Raw genomic sequence first — 24,544 nt, 5'->3', positions numbered from 1 at the left:
AGTGCATCCTCTCTGGGCAACGTCATCCATCGTCTCCGCTGACATCTCGAATCTGTACGCGCATCTTATTTAGATCATTTGGCTTGAAGGAAGAGAAAAATATGGCAGGCATAGAAGATGATGATACACCTCCCGCGCTGGTCGATGTTTCGGTGAATCCGATCTCGTCCACGCCAACTACGACAACAGACACTCCGGCGCAGAGTCGAGTGCCGATCACGCTGGTGACTGGTATACAAACACCCGATATCTGGATTAAAGAGAAGGAAATAAACTAACTAACGTATATAGGATATCTGGGCGCGGGGAAGACAACATTGCTGAATTATATTCTTACGAAAAAACATGGAAAAAAGATAGCCGTGATCATGAATGGTTTGTTTTCCGGAACATGAATCTAGGACATCTATACTAAGTTTTTTTTTTTTTTTTTTTTTTTTTTTTTTTTTTTTTTTTTTTTTTTGTAGAATTCGGAGACTGTGAGTACCCAAGCTCGATCAAGACTATAAAAACTGCACAGATCAGTAACCATATAAATCAAAGCTTCCGACATCGAAAAACCTCTTACCGTCAACGAAGATGGAAAAGAAGTTACCGAATGGATGGACGTCGGAAACGGCTGCATCTGCTGCTCTGTCAAGTAGTCCCCCCATAAATACCCTAATCCCTTTCCAGAGGTCGACTAACAAGAACAGAGATTCTGGCGTCATGGCCATCGAATCATTAATGGAACGCCGCGGCACATTCGACTACATTCTCCTTGAGACCACCGGTCTAGCAGACCCCGGCAACATCGCCCCCGTCTTCTGGGTCGACGATAACTTAGGCAGCTCTATCTACCTCGACGGGATCGTCACACTCGTCGACGCCAAGAATATCCTCCATCTTCTCGACCAGCCGGCGCCGGAAGAGATCGCTTCTTCGGGACATGGTGGTGCACCTGATGGTAAAAACAACGGACATGAGCATGGGCACAACGGCCCTGTGCTATCCATGGCGCATATGCAAATCTCACACGCGGATGTGATTGTCCTCAACAAAGCAGATCTAGTAACCCGGGAGGAATTGGAGATCGTTCGTGACCGTATCTCAGCGATCAATAGCGTCGCCAAGATCCATGTTACGGACCACAGCAAGACGCCGCAGATTGAAGGCGTTGTGTTGGACTTGCATGCATATGATCATCTCGCTAGCCTGGACTTTGGTGAAAAGGGCCATAGTCATATTGATCCGGTATACCATTTCTCTCAAAGAGCTCTTTTGATGCAAGATACTGACGGATACAGGCTATCTCAACTGTCTCAATTATAACACCCCCAATCCCCGCCGACAAAGTCTCCCGCATAGATACCTGGCTGCAGTCTGTCCTTTGGGATTCTAAGCTCCCCCTTCCTGCTCCTTCCAGCCCATCCCAGGCTCAACCTACCGATTTCGAAATCCATCGCTTAAAAGGTATCCTGGCACTGAGCGACGGCGAGAAATCAACAAAGATTATCCAAGCGGTCCGGGATATTTTCGAGATTAGAGACTCGGAGCAGGTGCCACAATCTGACCCTGAGAAACCTGCTTGCTGTAAGATTGTGCTTATTGGTCGGGGGCTGGGGACGGATGCGAAGCCGTGGCAGGAGAGTTTTGAAGCTTTCTTGGTGGGTGATGAATAGGTTTTAGGGTTATGCTGCATTTTCGATTACCAGGTGGTACATTATCATATTTAAAGCTAAAATACACGATTCATGTTTGTAATTGATCCCGCATGTCCCACTAGGCCACTATATTTACTTGGCTGCCATATCCCATACCGTAGGTATGTACCGCAGTGGAATATATGCTAAAATCCTATCAACTCCTGTCCGTCTTCTCTAACCCATTACTCTTTCATCGTAAATTTAGGCCTGGATAAACCTCTGTTTTTTGACTGGCGCTGTCCCGTCCAAAGTAGGAAATCTCACAAAGTTCTCACCAGTCATAAGCCTTGATGCCGGATAAAGTGCCCAGATCTAATGGCTGCAAGAAACGAGAACAATGTGCAGGTAGAAGAAGTAATCAATGATGACCTTGTATTGATACATGATGGATCTCGCAATGCAGGCTTCCCCCGACCAGGATTTATCAGCAGCGAAGTGAGCATCTAACAGCTCGGATGTTCCGGCCATCTTCCAACAAAAGCCCCTTTTGCTAGGGTTTCAACCTGCCCCAATTACTTATCAAAACGGTGACAAGCTCGACCGCGGGTTTGGAGACGACATGGATAGCTGTGGCATGCTTGAACCATAGTAGGCACAGCGAGGGCAGACGGGAATCCCACTACCTCTTCGCAGTAAGGCACCGCAGAACGCCTTCGTGGGCTGCCTTGAATTCGATGTCCTTCCCGCGCTTTGTAAAGGCTTGTCATTTAAGCCGTTATCTCCAGAACCCATGCATAGCACGACGTACGTGAGTTATTTCGTGTAGTAATATGCATCGAACTTTCTGATATTTGATGATATTGGGCTTCAATCCCCATCATAAACATTAAGACACACCTACAACAATGCAGGAACAGCTGTGGATGCAAGCACATACATATGCAAGCAATGTATGCCAAAATCCCCCTCAGCCTTGTTTTCTGAGGGATTTTAATTGGCACTGGTGGCTTTCTTCAGTTTGCGCTCGTGGTGGTTACCTGAAGAGGAAGGACAGACATAGAGAAGGAATGGAGATTGGGGAGAAGGTGGAGGACGTTAGTCCCTAATTAGTTAGAAGTAAATTAGGACCTTTTTTTTCTTGGCACATGGTGCATATATTGCTTGCATAAGTGAATCACGTCTATTCTATGGGACAAGAATGGGAGAATGCTAAGACTAATACAGTCCTGATGGAAGGAGAAGTGAAGTATTGACACCAATCAATCAACCAACCAATCAACCAATCAACCAATCAACCAATCAACCAATCAACCAATCAACCAATCAACCAATCAACCAATCAACCAATCAACCAACAGATCGCTGAGAACACAAGGAAATACAAATAGACATAGGAAAGCGTATCGTCGTCAAGAGTGCTTCAATATTGGGAATATAATAAGAAAAAACATAATCAAAACAGAGACAAATAGGTGAAAATAGGTGAAAATCAAGTCCCAAGTCCAAAACTCCATAGCCAAACTCCGTCGCCATTAATAACAATTTCAAGGTCGAGAGGCCATTTCGCGCCCTCCAATTAGTTTTTGTTGTTGTTGTTGTTGTTTGTATTATTCGTATTTGCATCTGTATTCGCTGCTTGTTTCCTCAAGAAATCCAACGGATCTACCCGAGGAACAAGCTGCATGGAAGCCTCGATGGGCTTCGGTTCCTCCTCGACGGCCTCCGGAGATACAGACCGCGTTTTCTCGCCATCAGACTGAATATAGCTGACACGACGCGGCCCGGTGTCAGAATGAGACTGACGGCTCATTGACGAGTACCCATCATCCTGTGGGTGCTGTTGGCCCGGGGATTGGGGTTGCTGGCTCTCCTCGGCGGAACCAGCCCGCGAATGAAGATAAGCAAACCCATTCTCCAAAGGAGGATGAGGATGGGGATGAGGATGGCTGGTGCGTGGCCCGACGCCCATGCCTGTGGGCGGTGGTGGGTAATACACCATCGGCAATGCGTGCGATGTTGGAGGTATAAAGGGTGGGAAGAGGGTCAAGAGCTCCTTGGCCGAGAGTCTTTGCTGAGGGTATGGACTCATGCAAATGGCGACCAGTCTTCGATAGTAGTCTGGGATGTCTATGTCCTCGGGGATGAGCAATGGACGGCATTGTCGTTCGGGCTCATCATTCTCAGTTGCGACGGCCCACAGGGTCATTCCCAACTGGAAGAGATCTGTTTTGACACCAATGTACATGGAGATCCGCTGCTTGCTTTCAAGCTTAGCCACAATCTCCGGCGGCTCCCAGCCGACAGGGCAACCGCGGCGATTGATATCAATGATCTTTGCGTCGTCGTTGCCATCAAGCACGATGTTCGACAGGGTAAAGTCACCTTGCACGAAGCCGGCTTCGTGGATTTCAGCCAAGCCCTGGACAATCTGCTTCGCCCAGCGTTCCCGTCGCTTCCACGGGATGGTGTTTTTGCCGTCGCGGTAGTAGAGCATGTCAACCAAAGCTCCCTTGTCTGCGTAGCCGATCAACAGACCCTTGATAACCTGGCGCTCCTCATCCATCACAATAGCCTCGAGCTGAATGACATTCTGCGCACCCAGGAGTTCGTGAAGCGCGTTAATTTCGTAGAGAAACTCATCGACCATATCGGGGCCGGGGATTTCCTTCTTTATAAAGGATCGACCGTTCAGTTCCACATGGTAGACAAATCCAGATTCATGTCTCACGAAATGTAAATGGTCCTCAGACACAAGCTTGATCCCTGGCAAATGCCCAATGTGAAAAATTGCGGGATAGGCAATAGTCTCGTTCACGTCCTCCGTCACATGCACATGCAGACGGCCATCTCGAGTCTCCAACTTCAGATTCGTAACTGTGTCGTAGAACTGGATCTCAGCCAGTGATTCGCGGAGAGACTCGTAAATGCGTGCGCAGCGATCTTTCTGATTCCACATTTCACTCAGATCTTGTTCCAGCGAATCCGGCTCTGGACTGCGGTAGTCACACGAGACGGTGACCCGGCGCCAGAGCGTAGGGGTCTCAGCATAGGTGACGAACAGTTTCTCGCGCCGCGAGCGGTCACGGAAGTGCATGGTCAGGTTCAAGATCCATCTCTTCTCCAGCTCCATTTCGATAATGCGACTCTCCTCGGCGGGATCCATAGTCTCCATGTTTGGGTCTGATTCCGGGGGACGACAGCTCCGCTCGGACCGGAGATCACTACGGTCATCAACGTCCTCTGTATGGTTGGGGTGATTGTGATTTGCTTCAGAAGATTCGTCAACCATGGTTCGCTCCGTTGCTTCCTCCGGTTCTGTTGTTTTTTCTGTTGGCGCCGTAGTTTCGGATTCCTCTGCGGCTTCTGCTATCACTGCTGATGCGTCCTCTCCCTCTCCGTGTTTTTCGCTTTGCTCGCGCCATTGCATTTCGGGGGCGGACGTCCGCGGGCCCGGAGCGGGCTGTGGAATTTTGGTCCCCTGGGTCTGAGAACTGACAGGGCGGCGCCGGTCGGCGGACGCGGCACGGCGGGGTTCGGGCGGCTCGAAGGGTTCCAGACGATCTCTCTGTTCGGAGACCTGGCGTTTGAAGGTGGTAGCACGGGGCAGGCCGACACCAACCCGGCGCGTCAATCTGCGAGTCATGTTCTCATGGGGTTTGACATTGGCGGTGCTGCCATTGGGTGTAGTGTCAGGAGAGGAAGCGCCGGGGACGGGATAGGATTGAGGACGGGATTGGCAGGGCGAACAGGAAGAGGAAGTATCGCGTTGTTCACGACCTAGCAACTTGCGCAAGCCCAGGCGATGCCACATACTATGCTTGGCCTTTTTCTTCTTCGGAGGGGGGAGAGAGGCTTTTCGGTCCGGTTCAGGACAAAGACTCAGAGAAGGGCGCCGCGAGGGGCTAGAAGAAGACGAATCTGCGATTCTGATGGCCATTCTGCAGGTTTGAATCACTGGTGGCTGGTGGTGAAAGAGTCAAAGAGGACACCCTGCAGGTTGAGGGTACAGGGGGTGTGTCCATAGAAATTGAGACGAAGGCGTAGACAATGAAGAGATGCAGGTGATACAATTCGAGTCGCTGCGATAGAAGTTCCAGAAGGAATGGAAGAGAGAGAGGAGAGAGAGAAAGAGGCTCGAGTCTTTCAGTCAGGAGGCTGGGGTAGCGTGAGGCTTTTTTTTTTCCCTCTCTTGGTGGTTTTGTTTGTTGTGTGTTATTGCTCACCACCAAAAAGGAAAAATAACAGAAAAATAATGGAAAACACAGTTGGAGTCAGAATGAAAGATCAGAATTTTTTTTTCGCAGAAATTGTCGTTGGTGGAAGATAATTGGAAGAGAGAGAGGGAGAAATGAGTGATTTGAGAGTCGGTGAGGATGTTGTATAGCACTTAGTAGTATCGAGTATGGAATGACACTTTTAGCATAAAGGCACCACCATCTCCTCAAAGGAAAGAAAAACAACACAAATGTAGTTGGCAATAGAGGAAATGGTCTGATATAAGAATATATTTGTTCAAAAAGGAGAGAGATGAAGTTGGAGGTCACCACTTGGACAGCCCTCAATCCATGTCCAAGACAGCGAAATAGATCAAAATTAATAGAAATCGATAGAAATAACAGAAGGATCGAAATATCTCCGATGATCTTCTGCCTGTCGTCAGAGTAAAATATAAAATGTAATAGTCTTGTGAACCGTTGGTCGAGTTAGAATTGCAATGCAATTCTGCACTGAAGAACTCAGCGCCGAAATGACAAGAGGATGCCATTTCTTCTTATTATAAGACGCACCACGATGCAGCCATAAAAACACCGCTATTGACTATCCAGTTATGGATACAGCTACATACATACATACACATACAACATACAGGGCTCATCTCTTAGAATTAGCTCTCAAAGTCAGTCATCTTACAAGTAGACCGCTAAGTACGATGCACAGCGGCCTGACACAGCCATGCCTGATGTACATCCTCTATAACTATGTTCGACCTGGCTCTTCGGGGACCTGGAGTTTTTTTATTTTTTTTTATTTTATTTTTTTTATTTTATTTTTTTTTGACAGGCAAGATCTTTATCTGTGCGGTGACCGTGTACTGGTACTTGGGTATACGGAGTACGTAGGAGGGTCCAGTGGGCAGTACTCCGGATATCGCCATGCATCGGGAATACCTGGGTCTCCATATAATCCACCTATGACTCAATGTCACTTCGATGTCATATCACTATTGATCGTCTACGCAGTCCGCGTATTGAGGATATCCCATGAATGCCTCTGTGTTGATTAACATCCCAGACATACTTGATTATATCACAGCCAAGTTGGTTATATCAATCTACCATACTCTTGGGTCTGCTGTATCGTATCTGCTATATGAATCACCGTCCCCATCCACTACTGTAGACTTCCTGCAGCTGCACACTCCAAGGACCTTCTCGAAGCATGGAAACAGACAACTGTCATATGTATTATGACATTTCCCATTACCCCGACAACAATAGAAATAAAATACATACCACGAAATAAACCATCGCAATCCCAACCGATGGTATTTCATGCGTTGATTCAACTCGTTGCAATTCCAAATATCCCGAGTAACGCTCTAACCGCCCAACAACCCAAACATGCAATTGTAAGGAATAGGAAAAGAATAGTACGGAGTAAACAAGGTAACAATACCCCTCCAAGGGTTCGTTTCAAAGTGATGCTCCGGCGATGCGTCCAATCACAACTCGCTGGCGCTCAGATTCGACTCGGTGGGCATATCATAAAACGGTGGGTATTCGGCTGCATTCGGTTTCATCGCTTCGACTGGCTGACAGGTAACATGGGGACACGAAAAATCTCTCGTGTGGCTTTTCGTTGGTGGAGGAAGTCAAGGTTTTCATCTTCTGATTCTGGCTACATTTGCATCGTTGAGTTTTGACAGTTGGATGAAATCATGAGTCCATAACGGGGCTCCGAAATTCAATCAATCGTCGACGCCCACACATACACTTACATACAACTGAACTCTTGTACACATACATAGCCAATACATACAAATAAAATCCGCTCTCATACACACCTCTTTTTTCTAGATCAGCCAATGCCCTTCCGGTGCGGTGGCAGCTTTCCCCCGTGGTCTTCCTCGGTCCTTCGGTTATCGCCATCGACAATGACGGTGACGATGGCCAGCTCAGGGTGTCTCCAATGCAATGTTGATTTCTCTTTTTTGCTTTTTCTTGTGTTGAATTTTTTTTTTTTTCTTTTTCCGAAAGTGGAGTGATTCTTCAGAATTTTCCTCAAGCCATAACAGCTCACTGGACATGTGCAGAATATCCGACGCTTGTAGAAAATAAGATGACCAGAATTCTATACCATCCTCATAGTCTGCGAAGCGGCGACAACAAAAGAGGAATAATAAGGAAAATCGAGAAGAAAACACAAAAAAACTCCGATCCATGCATTTCCATGATGAAAACGCCATGTACAGCTAAGGATACACAGTGGCCCCCAAACAAAATAAGATACAGGAAATCACAAGATCATGGCAACAAAACAGAGTGGAGTATATACCAACACATAGAAGAAAAGAAAAAAAAAAAAAAAAAAAGAGAAAATGGGCGCAAACGGAGAAAAATAGGACCCACGAGTCAAAGACTGGACCCTGGACCCTTCCAACGTGACCAGTTCAATTAATCCAATTCATCTTCGTCAGCCTTGGACTTCTTGGACGACGTATCGGTAAGCTGCTTCTGCCACACATGGCGGGCCGCTTCCTTGTCCAACTTGGCAAAGAGAATGTCAAACACGTCCGAATACCAGCTCACAGGGTGACCTTCAATGCCGTCCTTGATGTTCTATAATCGGAAAAAAGGTTAGCCAGCAGACCCTGTTACACTCGGCATCCTTGCACTCGATCCACATTGTTGCGAACAGACGAGGGTAAAAAGCACGATGAACTCACCTCAGGAAGCTCCAGCCAGTCAGACATGTTGTCTGCAGGGAAAATGATGTTCGTGGCGCCAGCACGGCGGGCCGCCACGGTCTTCTCGCGCAGACCTCCGATACGCAGCACCTTACCCGTGACCGTCAATTCTCCGGTCATAGCAATGGTCGGCGCAAGGGAGTGGTTCAATGCTAGCGATAAAAGTGCGCTGGCCATCGTAATACCAGCCGAAGGACCTATGACGCAATGTTAGTTTTCTTCGTCAAGGGTAGCTTGGGCAAGGATCAATAACATACCATCCTTCGGCACAGCTCCCTCAGGACAATGCATATGCAGCTTGGCTTTTTCAAAGAACTTGTTCTCCGGGAATCTCGTGGCCATGACCGACTTGGCAAACGAGTATGCGATCTGACTCGACTCCTTCATGACACTTTGGAGGTTACCCGTGATATCGACACCCGGTCGTGACTTGGGAGTCAAAGCGTTCTCCAAGATAGATTCCACATACAGCGCGGCGCCGCCCATGCTGGTCCATGCAAGACCCATTGTCACGCCAGGTGGGAAGGTGTCATACAGACGATCCGTCGTGTAAACTGGGGGCCCAACATAATCCTTAAGGCTATCCTTACCAATATTGAGGTGCACACTGTCAGGAACCTTCAATGCGAGGCGTGGGTGCTCTGTCGTCGCTTTCTCTGGTTCGAGGGGCGGCTCTGCAGGGTCATTCGTTGTCGGGTGATCCTGATGTTCCTTCTTCGTTTCCTCTTGTGCAGCCTTGCCTTCATCGGTGATAGCCTTCTCTTCCCCAAGTACATCCTCACCAAGGTCCTGGACAATCTTGAATGCAGCCTTGCGATACACCTTCTCGATCTGCTTCTTCAAGTTTCGCACACCACTCTCACGGCAGTACGACTTGATGAGTTCTTCAATCGCATCCTGCTTCAAGGTGACATCGACATCTTTCAGACCAGTCAGTTCTTTCGCGGCGGGAGCCAGGTACCGGTCTGCAATGGCCATCTTCTCATCCGCAACGTATCCTGAGAGCTCGATGATTTCCATCCGATCGAGCAGCGGCCGAGGAATTGTGTCAGTGATGTTGGCTGTGCAGACAAAGAGAACCTTGGACAGGTCCACCGGGACATCCATGTAATGGTCCAGGAAAGAGTTGTTCTGCTCGGGGTCAAGGAGCTCCAGAAGTGCGGACGATGGGTCACCTTGGTGACCGCGACCGATCTTGTCCACTTCATCAATCAGGACGAGTGGGTTCTCGGTCTGGCACTTCTTGAGTGCTTGAATGATGCGACCGGGAAGCGCACCAACGTAAGTCCTCCGGTGTCCCTTGATCTCAGCAACATCCGTCAAACCTCCAACGGAGAATCGGTAGTATTGTCGGTTGAGCGCGCGAGCGATCGACTTTCCAATACTAGTCTTTCCGACACCTGGAGGTCCGACAAGGCAAAGGATCTTGCCTTCGACAGTGCCACGAAGTTTGCCAACAGCAATGAACTCGAGAATCCGGTCTTTGACATCCTTCAAGCCGTAGTGGTCTTCATCCAGAACTGTAGTCGCATTCTTGATCCCGAAGTTCTCTACACTCTTCTGACCCCATGGGATCTGGGTTAGCCAGTCCAAGTAATTGCGGGTAACGTTGAACTCAGACGCGGCGGGCTCCAGGTGCGCCAGTTTGTTGATCTCCTCGTCGAACACTTTCTTGACTGCCTCAGGCATTGCAAGCTTTTCTGCCTTCTCCTTGAATTTCTCGACCAGCTTGTCTTTGCCATCGGATTCGATGCCCAGCTCTCTCTTGATACCCTTCATCTGCTCCATCAACCAGTATTCGCGCTGTCGTTTTTGGATCTTGGCCTCCACATCCTTCGAGATCTTGGATTGAAGCTGAGCATTCATCAATTCCTTCTTCAGCACCACGAGCGCCTTCGGCAGTCGCTCCTCAATGTTCATAATTTCGAGAACCTCTTGCATCTCGTGTAACTCTCCCGCGGAGACCGCTGCGGCAAAGTCGGCCAGTTTAGCTGGCTCATCGCTGAGGTTTCCGGGGAATTGGTCGGTGTAGAAGGCAGAGATTTGGTCTCGGAACAGGGGATTGAGGCTAGCAATCTCCTTGCAAACGTTGACAATTTCGCTCGTAACGGCACGGATGATGGCACTCTTCTTATCAAAGGGCTCCTCCGCCATGTTCTCCACGTTGACCAGGCTGACTGGGTATTTCCGTAGGAAGGACGTTGGCTCGTAGTGATCCTTAGGTGTCGATTCGGGGGTACTTTCTTCAAAGCTAGCGACCACATCGCCTCGCTTCTCTGTGGCCTTGTCCTCCAAAGTAGAAGCTTTCGTCTGATCAGAGGGCGGCAGCAGCGACGAAATCTTAATGCGCCGGTGGGGATAAAGCACAGCGGTCACGCCGTTGGCTTCACCCCGAAGTGGGTACGCAGCAGTGATCTGAGCAAACACACCAGTATCATAAACGTCTTCGAGTTTCTCAATCACGTCACCGTCGGCATTTTCGTCCTTGAACAGAAAAGCGCCAACGTAAGGCTGTCCTCGTTTCATCATATCCTGAATGGCGACTGCCACGTTCGGGTCCTTGATGGTGATGGCCTTGTAGAAGCCCGGGAACAGTGGGCGCTTGGCGATAGGGATCGCCATCACCTGGGGGTAGACTTCAGGGACTGATGGCTTCTGCAAGGCTTTATCATTAGATCCCTTCTTTCCCTTCTTGCCATTGCCACCATCTTCGTTGCCGCCATTGCTCGCGCCGCTAGGTCTCGAGTCCGATGAGCCGTTGCCATTGACGGGGATTGGCGATGGGGTATCCGTCGAATCTCCCTTTCCTTCCACGGCATTATTATCCTTCTTCACATTTTCGTCGACAGCCTGGCTCTCCTTGTTTGCGGTGGACTTATCTTTCCGCCGTGCGGATCCCGATGTCGGAGCTCCCGGTTCTGGTGACGAGCCACGCTTCCCTGACGAGCGATCTGTCGTTTTGCGTCGAGATTCAGAACCTTGTTCCACGTCTTTCTCTTCGTTGTTATCTTTTTGCTCTTTGGATTCTGGGTCAGTTTTGTCATCACCCGGCGGAGGCTTTTCCCGCCGTCGGATGGAGCTCGACGAGAAGGTGCGAGGAGAGGATGGAAGAGAGCGAGAGACTCGCGAAGCGATTAGAACTGAACGGAGACTGGCATGACATCTCGAAGATGCAAGCAGAGGTCTAGCAGCGAGGGGACGCGATGTTTGTTGGAGCGCGGCTCTCCAGGGGAGTGTCTGGCCGCGGAGCATGCTATATGTATGAGGGGAAGGCGATGGGGAACGAGAACAGAGGGTATTGGGTAGGGGTTTTAAAATAAGAAAACAAGATAAACCCTCCTATCAATAACAGTGGTAAAGCCAGTAGCAAAAGCAAGAGAGCAATTAATGCAAAGCAACAATGCGGCAACTTGTCGTGTGAAGAGATCCCAAGGTCGATTACCGAAGCATCGCGGGCTTTCATCATCGCCGGTGTTTCTGTTTCTCCGTAACCCGAGTGGGAAACTTTTTCGACTCGAAGCTTCTGTCGGCCTCAACGCTGGATTAGTGATCCGGAGTCTATGAGTCGTCCGGTACTCCAGGTTTTCATTTCGTCCGTCCATTCAGCATTATCGATTTAACTCGATTGTTGGCGCTCATCGCATTCTCACCATGAATCCGGTTCCCTCCGCAATGCCCAAGGCTGCGGCTATCCCCGCTCGTCTTCTGCGGACATCGCGACAATGTTCGAGCCAGAGTCCTGCGACCAACTATGTCCGCTCGTCTTCCCATGTCCGGGCCTATCATGCCCCCATGGCTTCTGCTACAGGTCGCCTAAGAGAGTCCAATCCGAACCAGAAGAGACACAATCCGGCGCCTGCTTCGTCAAGGGTACGTTGGTGGTGATGAATTATGTATATAACCGTTGGCTAACCGAATTTTTTTTTTCTTTGCTCATAGACATTCCACTCGACTACTCCCCTCAAGGCAATTTCGGATCCGTACAAGACCCTAGGTGTCGACAAGAGTGCTTCTGCAGGTGACATAAAAAAAGCCTACTATGGATTGGCGAAGAAATACCATCCCGATACGAACAAGGAAGCCGGCGCCAAGGACAAGTTTGCAGAGGCTCAGACGGCTTATGAGATGCTTTCCGACCCCAAGAAGAGAGAAAATTACGACAAGTTTGGTGCTTCTGCGTTCGATCAAAACGGCGGTTTCGATCCGAGTGCCGCGGGTGGGAACCCGTTTTCCGGAGCGGGAGGTTTCGGTGGTTTCGGAGGTGGTTTTGGCGGTCCTTTCGGAGGTGGTTTTGGCGGTGGTTTTTCAGGGGATATCAATTTCGAGGATCTTTTTGGTGCTTTTACGGGTGGCGCACGCCGTTCTGGACGGGGTAGACGAGGCCCCTTCCAGGAAGTATTGGTTGGTGAAGACATCGAGGTGCAGACTAGTATTTCCTTCATGGAGGCTGCGAAGGGCACATCCAGAGATATTGCTATCACTCCCCTAACAGATTGTGGTACTTGCAGTGGTGATGGACTGAAGCAAGGTGCCAAGCGCACCCAATGTCGCCAATGTAACGGGTCCGGAACCCGGGTACACTTCATGCAGGGTGGCTTCCAACTGGCTGCCACCTGTGACGCTTGCGGTGGAGCAGGTCTTACTGTTCCTCCTGGCTCGCAGTGTGGTTCGTGTCACGGTAATGGAGTCGTACGGGATCGCAAGACAGTGCAAATCGATGTTCCCGCTGGCGTGGAGGACGGCATGCGGATGAGAGTGAGCGGGGAAGGCGACGCCCCTCCTACTGGAACCAATGCCGCACCGGGCTCCCGTACCCAGAAGGGTGACCTATACGTATCGATTCGAGTTTCGCCTGACCAACGATTCAGTCGTTCCGGATCCGATATCCTATACACCGCATCGGTCCCCCTCACCACCGCTCTCTTGGGTGGTGAGGTGAATATCCCAACGTTGGACGGCGATGTCAAGATCCGGGTTGCCACTGGCACCGGCACCGGCGAGCGCATCACTCTTTCTGGAATGGGTATGCAGAAACTTGGCAGCCCCCGACGAGGCCTGAAGGGTGATCTGAGGGTGGAATTCAAGGTCGCCATGCCGAAATATCTCACAAGCAACCAACGAACTATCCTGGAGGTTCTGGCGGACGAGATGGGTGACAGGTCGGCGAAGCGAGTTATGGACCTCGGGAAAGAGTAAGTCGTGACATTCCTGTAGTTTCGTATACAGGTAGAAGGGAAGGAGACACTGACAATGTCAATAGCAACCCAACCAGCCCTGATGGCACATCAGGCGGCGACTCTCAACAAAACGAAGGATTCCTCAAATCTGCCTGGCAAAAGCTCATGAACCAGAACAAATCTGAGGGTGAGCAGGGCAAGAAAGATGAAGGCCAATCCGGCGACCAAAACGACCAGAAAGACAAAGATGGCAAGAAGTCCTCGGGTTCGAGTTGAAAAATGCTCTACCATCTAATCGTGACTTTATACTTATGTGTATTTTGGGACATTCTCGGGATGTATTTACGAAACGATATCATAGCGTCGGCGAGCATGGGTGTTTTGATCTTGGGGTGTTGTCCTCTGTACTCATATTGTACTGTACTATATAGACGAAAACATCTCTGCTTCTTATTTGTTATGCCTTCCATAGTAAATATTTGAGCTATATATTGTGCCCGCTGTCATAGATATTAGAACATGCTAGTATACTCCATCCCACGTGCGGTCGACCGTCATACCCCACAACTTCCACCTCCGACCTCACCATCAGCACTTCCCTCACTACCATCACAGCTTCGGCTTCCTCAGTCAACCAGCTCTAGATTCTCTGGTAATACTCATATTCGCCTGTTGCATCCTAGTTTACCTACTAGCAGATCCGTCCGCTTTCCCCATCTCGTTTGAATGGGAGCGCTTCCCGCTCCTTGACGCTCATCAAGATGATTCAATCGCCGATGATCTCGTGTCCTCTCAAGCAAACCAATGAAATCGACTGGATACGACCTCTGAAAGATTACATTCGCCAGAGTTACGGCGAAGACCCTGAACGATATTCACAAGAATGCGCGACGCTCAACCGGTTACGCCAGGACATGAGGGGTGCGGGCAAAGACAGTGCGACAGGGCGCGATCTGCTATATCGGTATTATGGGCAGCTGGAACTCTTGGATTTGAGGTTTCCTGTGGACGAGAATCACATTAAGATCTCTTTTACCTGGTATGGATTAATTGTTGTTTCCTGTGTGGCCGGAAAACCCTCCCTTCCGGGAATACTGCTAACAGGGTTGCGCGCTTGACAATAGGTATGACGCTTTTACTCATAAACCGACCTCGCAATACTCTTTGGCCTACGAAAAGGCTTCCATCATCTTCAACATCTCTGCCGTCCTCTCGTGTCATGCCGCGGACCAAAATCGCGCCGAAGACGTCGGTTTGAAGACCGCTTACCACTCGTTCCAGGCATCTGCCGGCATGTTCACCTATATCAATGAGAACTTCCTACACGCACCATCGACCGATCTGAACCGCGAAACTGTCAAGACTTTGATCAACATCACTCTTGCTCAGGCCCAGGAGGTCTTCTTTGAGAAGCAGGTGGTCGATGGGAAGAAGCCCGGGCTCCTTGCGAAGCTGGCCAGTCAGGCAGCGTACCTATATACCCAAGCGTCAGAGGCTATGCAAGATTATGTCTCTAAGGGCATTTTTGAGAAGGTGTGGTCGCTTGTCATCCAGGCCAAAGCAGCGCACATGAACTCTGTCGCTTCGTACCACCAAGCTTTAGCAGATAGCCAAGCCAACCAGCATGGGATAGCTATTGGTAGGCTCCAGTTGGCTGAGAAGCATTCGAACGTCGCACTGAGCTGGGCCAAGTCGTTTCCGTCGTCTGTCTCTGCAAATTCGAACCTAAGTACTGAGTCGGGCTCCAGTCTCTTGGATCTCATCAAACACCAACTCGCGGTCGTGCAGACCAACCTCTCTACATTCAACAAAGATAACGACTTTATCTACCACCAACCTGTCCCAAATGAAGCCAGTCTGTCAACCGTTGCCAAGCTTCCAGCCGCGAAGGCCATCCCTGTTAGTGAGCTGTATCAGGGTCAAGATATTCAACGAATCATTGGACCAGATATTTTCCAAAAGCTGGTCCCTATGTCTGTCACAGAGACGGCTAGTCTTTACGACGAGGAGAAGGCCAAGCTCATCCGCGCTGAAACGGAAAAGGTCGAAACCGCTAATGGGGAAATGGCAGCCAGTTTGGATTACCTGAAACTGCCTGGCAGCCTCGGTATTCTCAAGGGCGGAATGGATCAGGGGTTGACAGTGGACGACGAATTTCGGCAATGGTGTCGGGAGTTGGCGGGCCACAAGCCATTCACCAAGGACTTCGATGAGTTACAAGAACGCAAGACAGACGTGCTAACACAGCTGGATCATTGCTCCAAACAACTCGACCTGGAAGAAAGTGTGTGCGAGAAGATGCGCTCCAAGTATGGTGCCGATTGGAGTCAGCAGCCAAGTGCCAGGCTGAACACAACCCTGCGTGGTGATGTGCGAACGTACCGCGATACCGTCAACGAGGCCAGTGCCAGCGACTCGCAACTCATGTCCACTCTCAATCAGTACGAGGCAGAATTTGATGAGATAAAAGCAGCCGGAGAAACGGATGAGGCCGATGTCCTTTTCCAGCGAGCGATGCTAAAAGCTGGCTCTAAATATGGAAAGGGCAAGAATGGAATAGGCAGCCCTGCGGCGGAGGGCAACCTGTTGGATGATATTGATGAGGGGGCCCTTTCAGTGGCTGATCAGATTGCTCGGGTTGAGTCAATCTTGAAAAAGTTGAACCTTGTCAAGAGAGAGCGGTCGCAGGTGTTGAAGGACTTGAAGGACAAGGTACTCTCAGTTACTTTAGCGAGGCTTTTGGAAAACAGTAGCTGACTGGCAAACAGGTTCACAATGACGATATCTCGAATGTCTTGATCTTGAACAAAAAATCCATTGCAGGACAAGAAGGCCAGCTCTTTGAGGCTGAACTGGAGAAGTTCCGTCCGCATCAAAACCGGCTTCTCCAAGCGAACCACAAGCAGGCTTCTTTGATGAAAGAACTCACCAAGATCTACGGCGACTTGCTCCAAGACAAGCGAGTCAGAGCCGAGCAATCGAAATACGAGACAATCACACGCCAGCGCAACACCGTGATGGGCCGGTATAAGAAAGTATACGATGCATTCAACGGCCTCCTGTCAGGAATCGTTCAAGCGCAGGCATTCTATACTGAAATGAGCGACACAGTGGAAAGCCTAAAGAAGAATGTCGAAACTTTCATCAACAACCGGAGGTCCGAAGGAGCCCAACTACTGAGCCATATCGAACGCGACAAGGCGAGCGGCTCAGCAGACCAGGAGGATCGAGAACGCGAAAAACTACGACAACTCATGGAACGCCTATCCACCGATCCCAGACCGTCTTCAACCTCACCAGCTGTCTCGGCACATGCCAAATCACCACCTCCGGGCCAAACACCCGCATACCCTAGCGTATCCTCACCAAAGCCTTACCCTACAGCCCCAACTCAGCAACCACCCCAACTCCAATCCCCACCCAACATCCCCAACTCGCACTCTCCAGCACCCTTCGCTCAATACAACCCTGGCATGCCCTCCTATCATCCAGGCCAGCCCCACCAACAACCATACCAACAAGGCGCCGCCGCCCCACTTTCAGAAGCCTACAATCCAATGGCCTACCCCTTCCCGAAAAACACGGTCTCCCCACCACCGCAGGCCCCTAACCAATACTTCTCCTCAACCCCTATGCCTTATCACCCTTCCCCGGCACCAGGGCAGTACATACCGCCGGGCTACGTCCCTCCGCCCCCGCCGCCACGGCCCCAGACTGGTGGTAGTGGCAGTGGAACTGCGTATCCGCCGTCAACGGGCCCATTCCCTTCGGGACCGGGAGGATACGCGCAGGGTCGAGCATATGGATCTAGTGCGCACCATAGGGCGCAGTCGCAGTCGCAGCCTCAGGGTCAAGGACCGACACAGGGAGGTGATCCTTGGGCAGGGCTGAATGCGTGGAAGTGATAATATTTAGTATCAGGGCTAGTTGCTTTTTTTATGGAGGCTATGACATATGATATATAGACTTGTGAAATGAACTCGGTCGACTAGCTTAGCAAATGTCCAAAGTGTCAAATATAAGCGAAAAAGCGAGTACCCCAAAAAGTCTATATACAAGTAAATAAATCAATTCGGAAAAAAACATCATGGGTATCATGAATATAAACAGCAAGAGGGGCTGTTTCCAAGCAAAACTATACCAGCACTAAAACCAAACCGAGAAGACGCCGTCCCAATAAACCCAAGAAAACCCGAAATAAGGGAGAGAGCAAAAAAAATAAAAAATAAAAAATGGCTAAGGCTGAAACCTCAACCGAAACTGCCTCCCTTTTCCCTCCTCACGGACCTTATACAGAAACCGCGCAATAGTCTCCTGCTCCGCCAGCCCGGCACTATTAAAATGTTTGCGCACCGCCAACGCAAGCTGCTCCTTGCTCACTCGACTCTGGCCGATTATCCGATCAAGCGCATTTTTCTCATGATACGGAGAACGGCTGTTATGCTTTCGGGAGTTGTGGTTGTGGTTGCGGTGGGTGATGCCATTGGTCATAGCCGAGGAAGATGAGGAAGAGGCGGGTTGCGGGCGGTGCGGTTGCGGGTGCGGATGCTGCGCGAGGATCTGGGAACGTTGGACGGCTAGTGATGTTGGTGATCGGAGACCAATGCCTTGCGAGAGGAGGATGTGCGAGTAGGTTTTGGAGTAGGCGCTTGGGATGGGGAGATTGTAGGCGTGGCGGTAGGAGTGGAGGATGTCGAGGGGCATGTCGGACCAGGGGATCTGGACTGCGTTAATATTGACAATTGAACCGCGCATTCCGAGAAAAGTATATCAAACTCATATAGTCCAAAACTGAAGAATGGTGTACTTACATTCGGCAATTCCTCCGATGATTGCTGTTGAGCGGGGGCACTGGTCACATTCACATTCGCAGCATTGAAACCCGCAGAAGCTCTCCCGTCCACTCTTGATGATGAATTCGTCCCATTTACTCCCTTGCGACCCTTGCCTGTCGTTGTCTTGGGTTCTCTGGGACCGCTGGATGCTTCTGATCTCGAGTCATCAGCTACTGTAGCCGTCCGCTGCTGTCGCGGGGGTGCCATGGTGGGTGGACCCAATAAGACCAAAATGAGGGATATAAATGCAAAAGCACAAATGCAGTAAGTTTATAGAATACTATTCCAATGATCGAACCAAACGACAACAAGGTAAATGACTATGATGCTAGCGCTATGGTAAGTCATCTCTGGATGCAACTTTTCTGAGCCGGTGCTTCGGAGGGCGGCGAGACGCGGCAGAATCTCGAGGCGCGACATCACGTGTCTGACGAGTTCAGAGCCCTAGTCAGGTGATTCCCATGTCTTAGTCACGGTCATGTGATTAATGTGTCATGTGACTTTCACTGGAGAAATTCTGGAGTAGAATCAGATTTACAGGAGGGCGGTAAGCTGGTAGATCAATGAGTTGTCCAAAGTCGATTCAGGCACATCCACGATAGAACACGTATAGAATGTTGTAAGTGTATGGGGTACGTAGTATTGTACTGAAAGAAGAAAATTCTTCACCGCCACCAGACAGCGCATCCGTACCGAATACATAATACGGCCAGCAGAACGAAACGGGGCTGTCGTAATGATGGATCGATGGGGAAACTCCTCCATTCAAACTCCGTGGAGGGCAGGGAAGTCCGGAGTACAATCGTCCATGTCGCTAAAGAAATCTGATACCAACAATTCCCAAAACAGTAAAGTAATGGCCAGTTCTCAGACCACCACACGGGATTCGGCCCCAGTCGGGATCGAGTCGGGCCAGAGGACATGGGAGGCCGACCGGACTCGGACCGGCGATGCCGAGGGAATTATTCACTGATTGCTGTGATCTGGGGTGCTTAGTCAGGGGAAGTTCTCACCGAGGTGCCTCCTTGGGGATGGACGGGTTTTTTTTCTCCAGGTTAGCAGTTTCTCGCCCCGCACTTAAGGGAATCTCCGGCGTTCTTCCGAAATCGTCCGGTGTCTCTCTCAGTTTCACTTGTTGAATGTCGTCTGTCGCTCCCAAGGTGGTCTTACTAGAATTGCCACTTTGTCTACTTGAGTCGCCTCTATAAGGACTCTGTTCACAACACTATACAAAACACTGTATTGCTGTACAAAGAACATTACTAGCCGCAAATCATGCTTGTCTTAACATGACGCCATCCCATCCGGACATCCTCCGCGGAGTACGGAGTACCTAAAAATTTCTCCTTGCGCCCCAAGGTCCGGCACAACAACGGCAACAACAAAGCGGAAGAAAAAGATAGTTAGAAAGCCGGACTATCATCCGGTTTTCGCCAGGTACGGAACTCTGCAGGAAATGCTAGTCGTGTAGCTTTCCGATATGTGAAGTCCAGCTGGGAGCACGTGATGGAATGAGTGGCTCGGGCATACCCCAAAACCCAGCTCCCGATTCGCATTAATCACGGAGCGTATAACCTAACAAATGCTGATTGATGCTCAGGGGCATTAAAGCATCCGGAATTAGATAATAAGATTTGTACTCCGTACTGTGGTCCTTCCCCAGGTGTATGTATTTTACGCCAAATGTTTGCCCCACAAATACCGTGTCTTGATGTGATTATCATAAGCTAAAGCTATCTCTAATATATTGACACCCGACACCCGGCTACTGTATTATTGCAGGCCAGCCATCAAAAGCAATCTATTTTGTGAGGTTCAGTTTGCTCAGGACAATGTCTGCTTCATGGAGTGACGAGTTGCGTTAGAAGAGATCCTTGAGCTTGAGAATAAAATTGTCAGTTGCAGCATATTTGTCGGTCGCTATATTCCCGCCGAAATATAAAAATTGACGAAGCCATTTCTGGTAAATCAGTAGCGGCGCTTTCTCCGGTAGGGGTTGTACCCATTTTCTATTTTTCAACCGTAAATTTTTCCTTTCCAAGGTATACTTTGAGTAAAAGAATCTTGACAGCACCTTTCAAATTCACGAGCCACCACTCCGCGTAAAGCCGAGGCCTTTCAAAACTCAAATGGACACCAACTTCCATGACGAACGCTGGTCAGTCGTCGCAAAATTCAAACGTTCTAATAGAGGTTTGAATCCCCAACCTTTTTGCTGTCGAGTCGCCTCTGAACGTGGCACACCTCACAAGGGAATATTCAAGTGTATCGACGTCGGCGTTCATTGCGTCTATCCTTCTGTATGGAGAATAAGCCAATTGTAGAGGGAGCGCATGTTGCTCCAAGCTGGGCACCAGCTTGGCGATGAGATCGCCCGTTTTGTAGTCATGTGCATTCGGGTGCCCGAAAGGTCATGTTCGGTCTCGCCAATTTCCTCAAAAGACGTGTATAGGTATCTCTCGGATGAGGATGTATTGGCTTTCTAGGGGAATCCGTGGAATGCCGATACTTGTTTATCAGCAAAGATTTTCAAGAGTCTCTGGGTTAGTGAAATTTATCTCTAGCATGGCTAGGCCGCTGTATTGTGGCGACCAAACGAGTTATTAGGTACAAGTACGCGCGTGTATAATTAGTAAGAGAATTGGTTAGTCTCCCTTCGACAGTGTACCCGTACATGCTTCTCATCTCAAGCACTTTGGTCTACCTTGGTGGAGGGTGGGAGCCTTGCCAAGACGTTGCAAGATTAACCATAGAGAAGCCCAGCATCACATGATGCAGTCTGGAACGATCTCCACAAAGCAACATGACAGGCAGCAAGCCGCCAATGACATCACCGAGACTAATGTTCCAGAAGTTGCGGGAATCTCTTCTCGGTGGGCTGGGCAGCGGCAGTGCGTGGCATTACGGTACCGTAAGCCTCTGTATGGTAATTTGTTACGTACAGCTGAATTCGTTAGTGGTGAACTGGAGTACTCCGCAGAGTTACACTGACAACAGTATTTTGTTTCAAGTAGACCAGCATTAGTAGCACTAGTAATGAATAGATCGATTGCGGGAAATAACGATGCGACGTATTGTGGTGTGAATTATGATATCGTTTGTACTACTGTTGCCGCTTGACTACCAACCAACCCCGGATTCCCCGCATGGGGTTGTCAATGTACGGAGAAGTATGGAGTACGTAGCACGCCATCGGTAACTCTGTACTGTAAGATAAGGAATGCTGGAATGCTGCCTGGATCGCGAAAGAATTATCAAGATAAGTTGGCTATGGGTTATCTCTGAATCCCTCAGATAATGAATCCGGATAGCTTGCGCGGCAATCTGTAATCTGTACGGGGATAATTGCGGAGAGAGACGGAAAAGGAAGGTTGTTGGTATTAGGATGTTGTGCAACTTTACTCTTGTGATGAATGCATAATGATGACTCAATATCTCGTCACCGGTGCAACTGTAAATTCTATTCAGCTATGAATAGTGTATGCGCGTACACCTGCGAGAGACAGTAGTGATGATATATATCCATGCGAGACCGGAATGACACATAGTAAAGGGCAGCAAAGCAAAGCAGCGATTTCGGAAAGACCTTGCAAACAAGTAGATGCAATCAACCCCAAATGATCCGCACCGGAGACACGTCCCGGTCGTCATGTGTTCATTCTTCTCGCCCTCGCTTCTTCCCCATGCAGGCACCAACCAGCTGGATTATGGGCAAACTCGATCATGCTGATCACAGCTCCATAGTGGGGAGTGAAAATTTTTTTCGGCGTCTATCACCAGAATTTGTCGTGTGATCTGGTAGTATCCCACTTTCTACGCGCCACCACGTACTGCTGTACTAGTATAGCGGTGAAAGCCCATATCTCTGACCAGTTGATGGAGATGCAGAGTCAATACCTACCGGATCGGTTACGGAAGGGTGATCACCGCGGGAAAGATCTCCAGATATGGATCGGAGGAGAGCCGATGCCCTACTTGCGAGTGCTGTACCGGTAGAGTGCACAATGTAGAGCACTCCGTACAATGCGCGGAGCAGTGTTACAGAATAGTTACCCGGGTATCTATTATTGGATGAATAGAGCAAACACTCGCAGCCTCTACTTTACACCTCTTACTCGTAGCATCGACTGTCAGCGGCAAAGCGAACCCCCGAAATGACTTGGCCTCGGCAAATCGCGGGTATTGTTTCATCAGCTGCGTACCTGCTTGTTGATAGCATTATGTACAAGTCTCGCTTCGCCTCGCCTCGCTTGTAAGCAGGGTACATAAAAGTGAGTCTCGGCAGTCGGCACGCAATATGTTACTTGTGCTTCTGCTATCGGGTTTATCTAGAGATCTCAATCGCCGTTGGTCCGTCCCTTTTTTCCTTTGCAGACAGATTCACCTGATTCGGCAAATCATGAGGACCTTGGCAGACGAACAGGGTCAATTGATGCGCCGGTTGCTGATCGCAGGGGGGAGTCCTGGAGTATTGCGGGGATCGGATTACGTACGCCTGTCGGTGGAATGTGTACTACTACTGTATCTATTATCAATGGCATGTTCTCATCCTGTGATTGTTTTCAGTGTCGTTGCCTCTGTTTGGTTGCTTTACTTCATACCCTGTACACAGTTCCCCCTGATCTCTTGTACATTAGAGTCACCCTTGCTTCTCGCCTTCGATAGCACCAAGGTTCAGGTGGCGTAGAGACGTGACTAGAAATACCGAGAGTTTACCGAATCGCCAAATTATCGGCGAAATCCACCCCAGATAACTCCGTACGGAGAACGGGGAATGAGAATGATGACTGATGATTTCCCCAGGTTGGTTCCGATCCATCCGGTGACTTTTTCTGTAGTAAATTCATGATCTCATCTGGGGAATAGACTCCCGGGTAAGTCGTAGGTAAAATATGTACGTAAATCAATCACGACATGACTAGAACAATGGCAATGTGTTTGTCCGAGAAAAGTAATTATTCTGACATGTTGGAATGTGGATACTAAGGAGGAATGGGGGATGGGATGATGGTTGCAGAGGTTCATTTCCGTACCCCAGGGGGTAAAGAAAGATTATGTGTCGTTTTTTCCTTTGATTGAGGGTGCAACGTATATGCAGGGCGCGTGTACGAGTCTCCCCCCTCCCTCTACAGAGTACTCTGGAGGGTGGTGTGATGATGTTCAACGAGTGTAATTACTTGAGACCAGGGGCTGTGTTGGCAAGTAGTAAGCCTTGTCTACTATTAACTCGTATAGACTACTGGTGAGGCTTACCGGCGTCATCCCGGGACATTTTCGTGGCAGCCCTCAGTTCCCCGGATTGAGGACCATGATGCCAGGATGATAAGAATGGAACATATGATCTCGTCACGGTGCGGGCTAGGGACTTTTTATTTGTAGAAATATTTGTATATTCCCTGCCCGCTGTCCATCATCCGATTGAATCACCGGCGATCACTGACTGGTCTGGACTCCTGCGGCGATATAAGAATAATACATCGTCTTGCCCGAAGCATTTGCTCTCGTCATCGTTCATCATGGACAGCTGTCTTATTTAGCTATCAATTTAACTCCATTATATACTTCGAATATGGATAGTGGTGAATCATATTGACTCTACTTTCACCCGCGATAACCGTCTATAATGGGTTGTAAGTAATACAGTAATGTAAGATACGATACCGCCACGCACGGGTCCACAGCCACTTCTGCAGTGCCGCCTACGGTCTACGGAATCCCTATCGACTCTAGTCTGCCCCACATCCTTTTTTTTTCTTTTTCTTCTGTGCCTGTATTCTTACGTATCTCCGTACGGGGTATCAACGGGGTATACCTGGAGATATACTTGTACATAATCAGATGCTGCCTAATATTGATATTTCTTTGTAAAGTAGACTCTTGGACTCTTGGTCTTGGGTAATCATTTCTTGGTTTATTCAATACAAAAAGTAGGAAAAAAAA

At 49.3% G+C, this 24,544-nt stretch overlaps 5 protein-coding genes across 5 annotated transcripts; 2 read left to right on the top strand and 3 right to left on the bottom strand.

Moving 5' to 3' along the window:
- Positions 1-57: 57 nt before the first annotated feature.
- On the top strand, positions 58-1,820 carry EURHEDRAFT_529148 (CobW family GTP-binding protein). Its single transcript, XM_040787097.1, has 6 exons — positions 58-231; positions 292-375; positions 468-479; positions 544-640; positions 696-1,233; positions 1,287-1,820. Exons 1-6 carry the CDS (start codon positions 102-104, stop codon positions 1,659-1,661), a joined length of 1,236 nt encoding a protein of 411 aa, XP_040641335.1. The 5' UTR covers positions 58-101; the 3' UTR covers positions 1,662-1,820.
- Positions 1,821-3,201: 1,381 nt separating this feature from the next.
- EURHEDRAFT_450371 (kinase-like protein) lies at positions 3,202-5,436 on the bottom strand (the record flags this gene model as incomplete). Its single annotated transcript, XM_040783877.1, has 2 exons — positions 3,202-4,770; positions 4,912-5,436. 2 exons carry the CDS (start codon positions 5,434-5,436, stop codon positions 3,202-3,204), a joined length of 2,094 nt encoding a protein of 697 aa, XP_040641334.1.
- A 2,789-nt stretch (positions 5,437-8,225) lies between these two features.
- EURHEDRAFT_409881 (endopeptidase La) lies at positions 8,226-12,008 on the bottom strand. The gene is made up of 3 exons (XM_040781217.1): positions 8,850-12,008; positions 8,572-8,789; positions 8,226-8,464 (listed from the first exon to the last, which is right to left on the bottom strand). Exons 1-3 carry the CDS (start codon positions 11,842-11,844, stop codon positions 8,300-8,302), a joined length of 3,378 nt encoding a protein of 1,125 aa, XP_040641333.1. The 5' UTR covers positions 11,845-12,008; the 3' UTR covers positions 8,226-8,299.
- A 235-nt stretch (positions 12,009-12,243) lies between these two features.
- Positions 12,244-17,674, top strand: EURHEDRAFT_513500 (BRO1-domain-containing protein; the record flags this gene model as incomplete). The annotated part of the gene is made up of 7 exons (XM_040786172.1): positions 12,244-12,462; positions 12,532-13,784; positions 13,853-14,034; positions 14,468-14,471; positions 14,503-14,808; positions 14,894-16,481; positions 16,538-17,674. 7 exons carry the CDS (start codon positions 12,244-12,246, stop codon positions 17,672-17,674), a joined length of 4,689 nt encoding a protein of 1,562 aa, XP_040641332.1.
- Positions 17,675-18,005: 331 nt separating this feature from the next.
- Positions 18,006-18,811, bottom strand: EURHEDRAFT_450221 (histone deacetylase complex subunit SAP30 Sin3-binding domain-containing protein; the record flags this gene model as incomplete). The annotated part of the gene is made up of 2 exons (XM_040783871.1): positions 18,006-18,488; positions 18,581-18,811. 2 exons carry the CDS (start codon positions 18,809-18,811, stop codon positions 18,006-18,008), a joined length of 714 nt encoding a protein of 237 aa, XP_040641331.1.
- Positions 18,812-24,544: the final 5,733 nt, after the last annotated feature.

The sequence above is a fragment of the Aspergillus ruber genome (genome assembly GCF_000600275.1).
Source record: "Aspergillus ruber CBS 135680 unplaced genomic scaffold scaffold00005, whole genome shotgun sequence".
Taxonomy (NCBI): Eukaryota; Fungi; Ascomycota; class Eurotiomycetes; order Eurotiales; family Aspergillaceae; genus Aspergillus; species Aspergillus ruber.
This window is presented reverse-complemented; position numbering and strand designations above follow the sequence as displayed.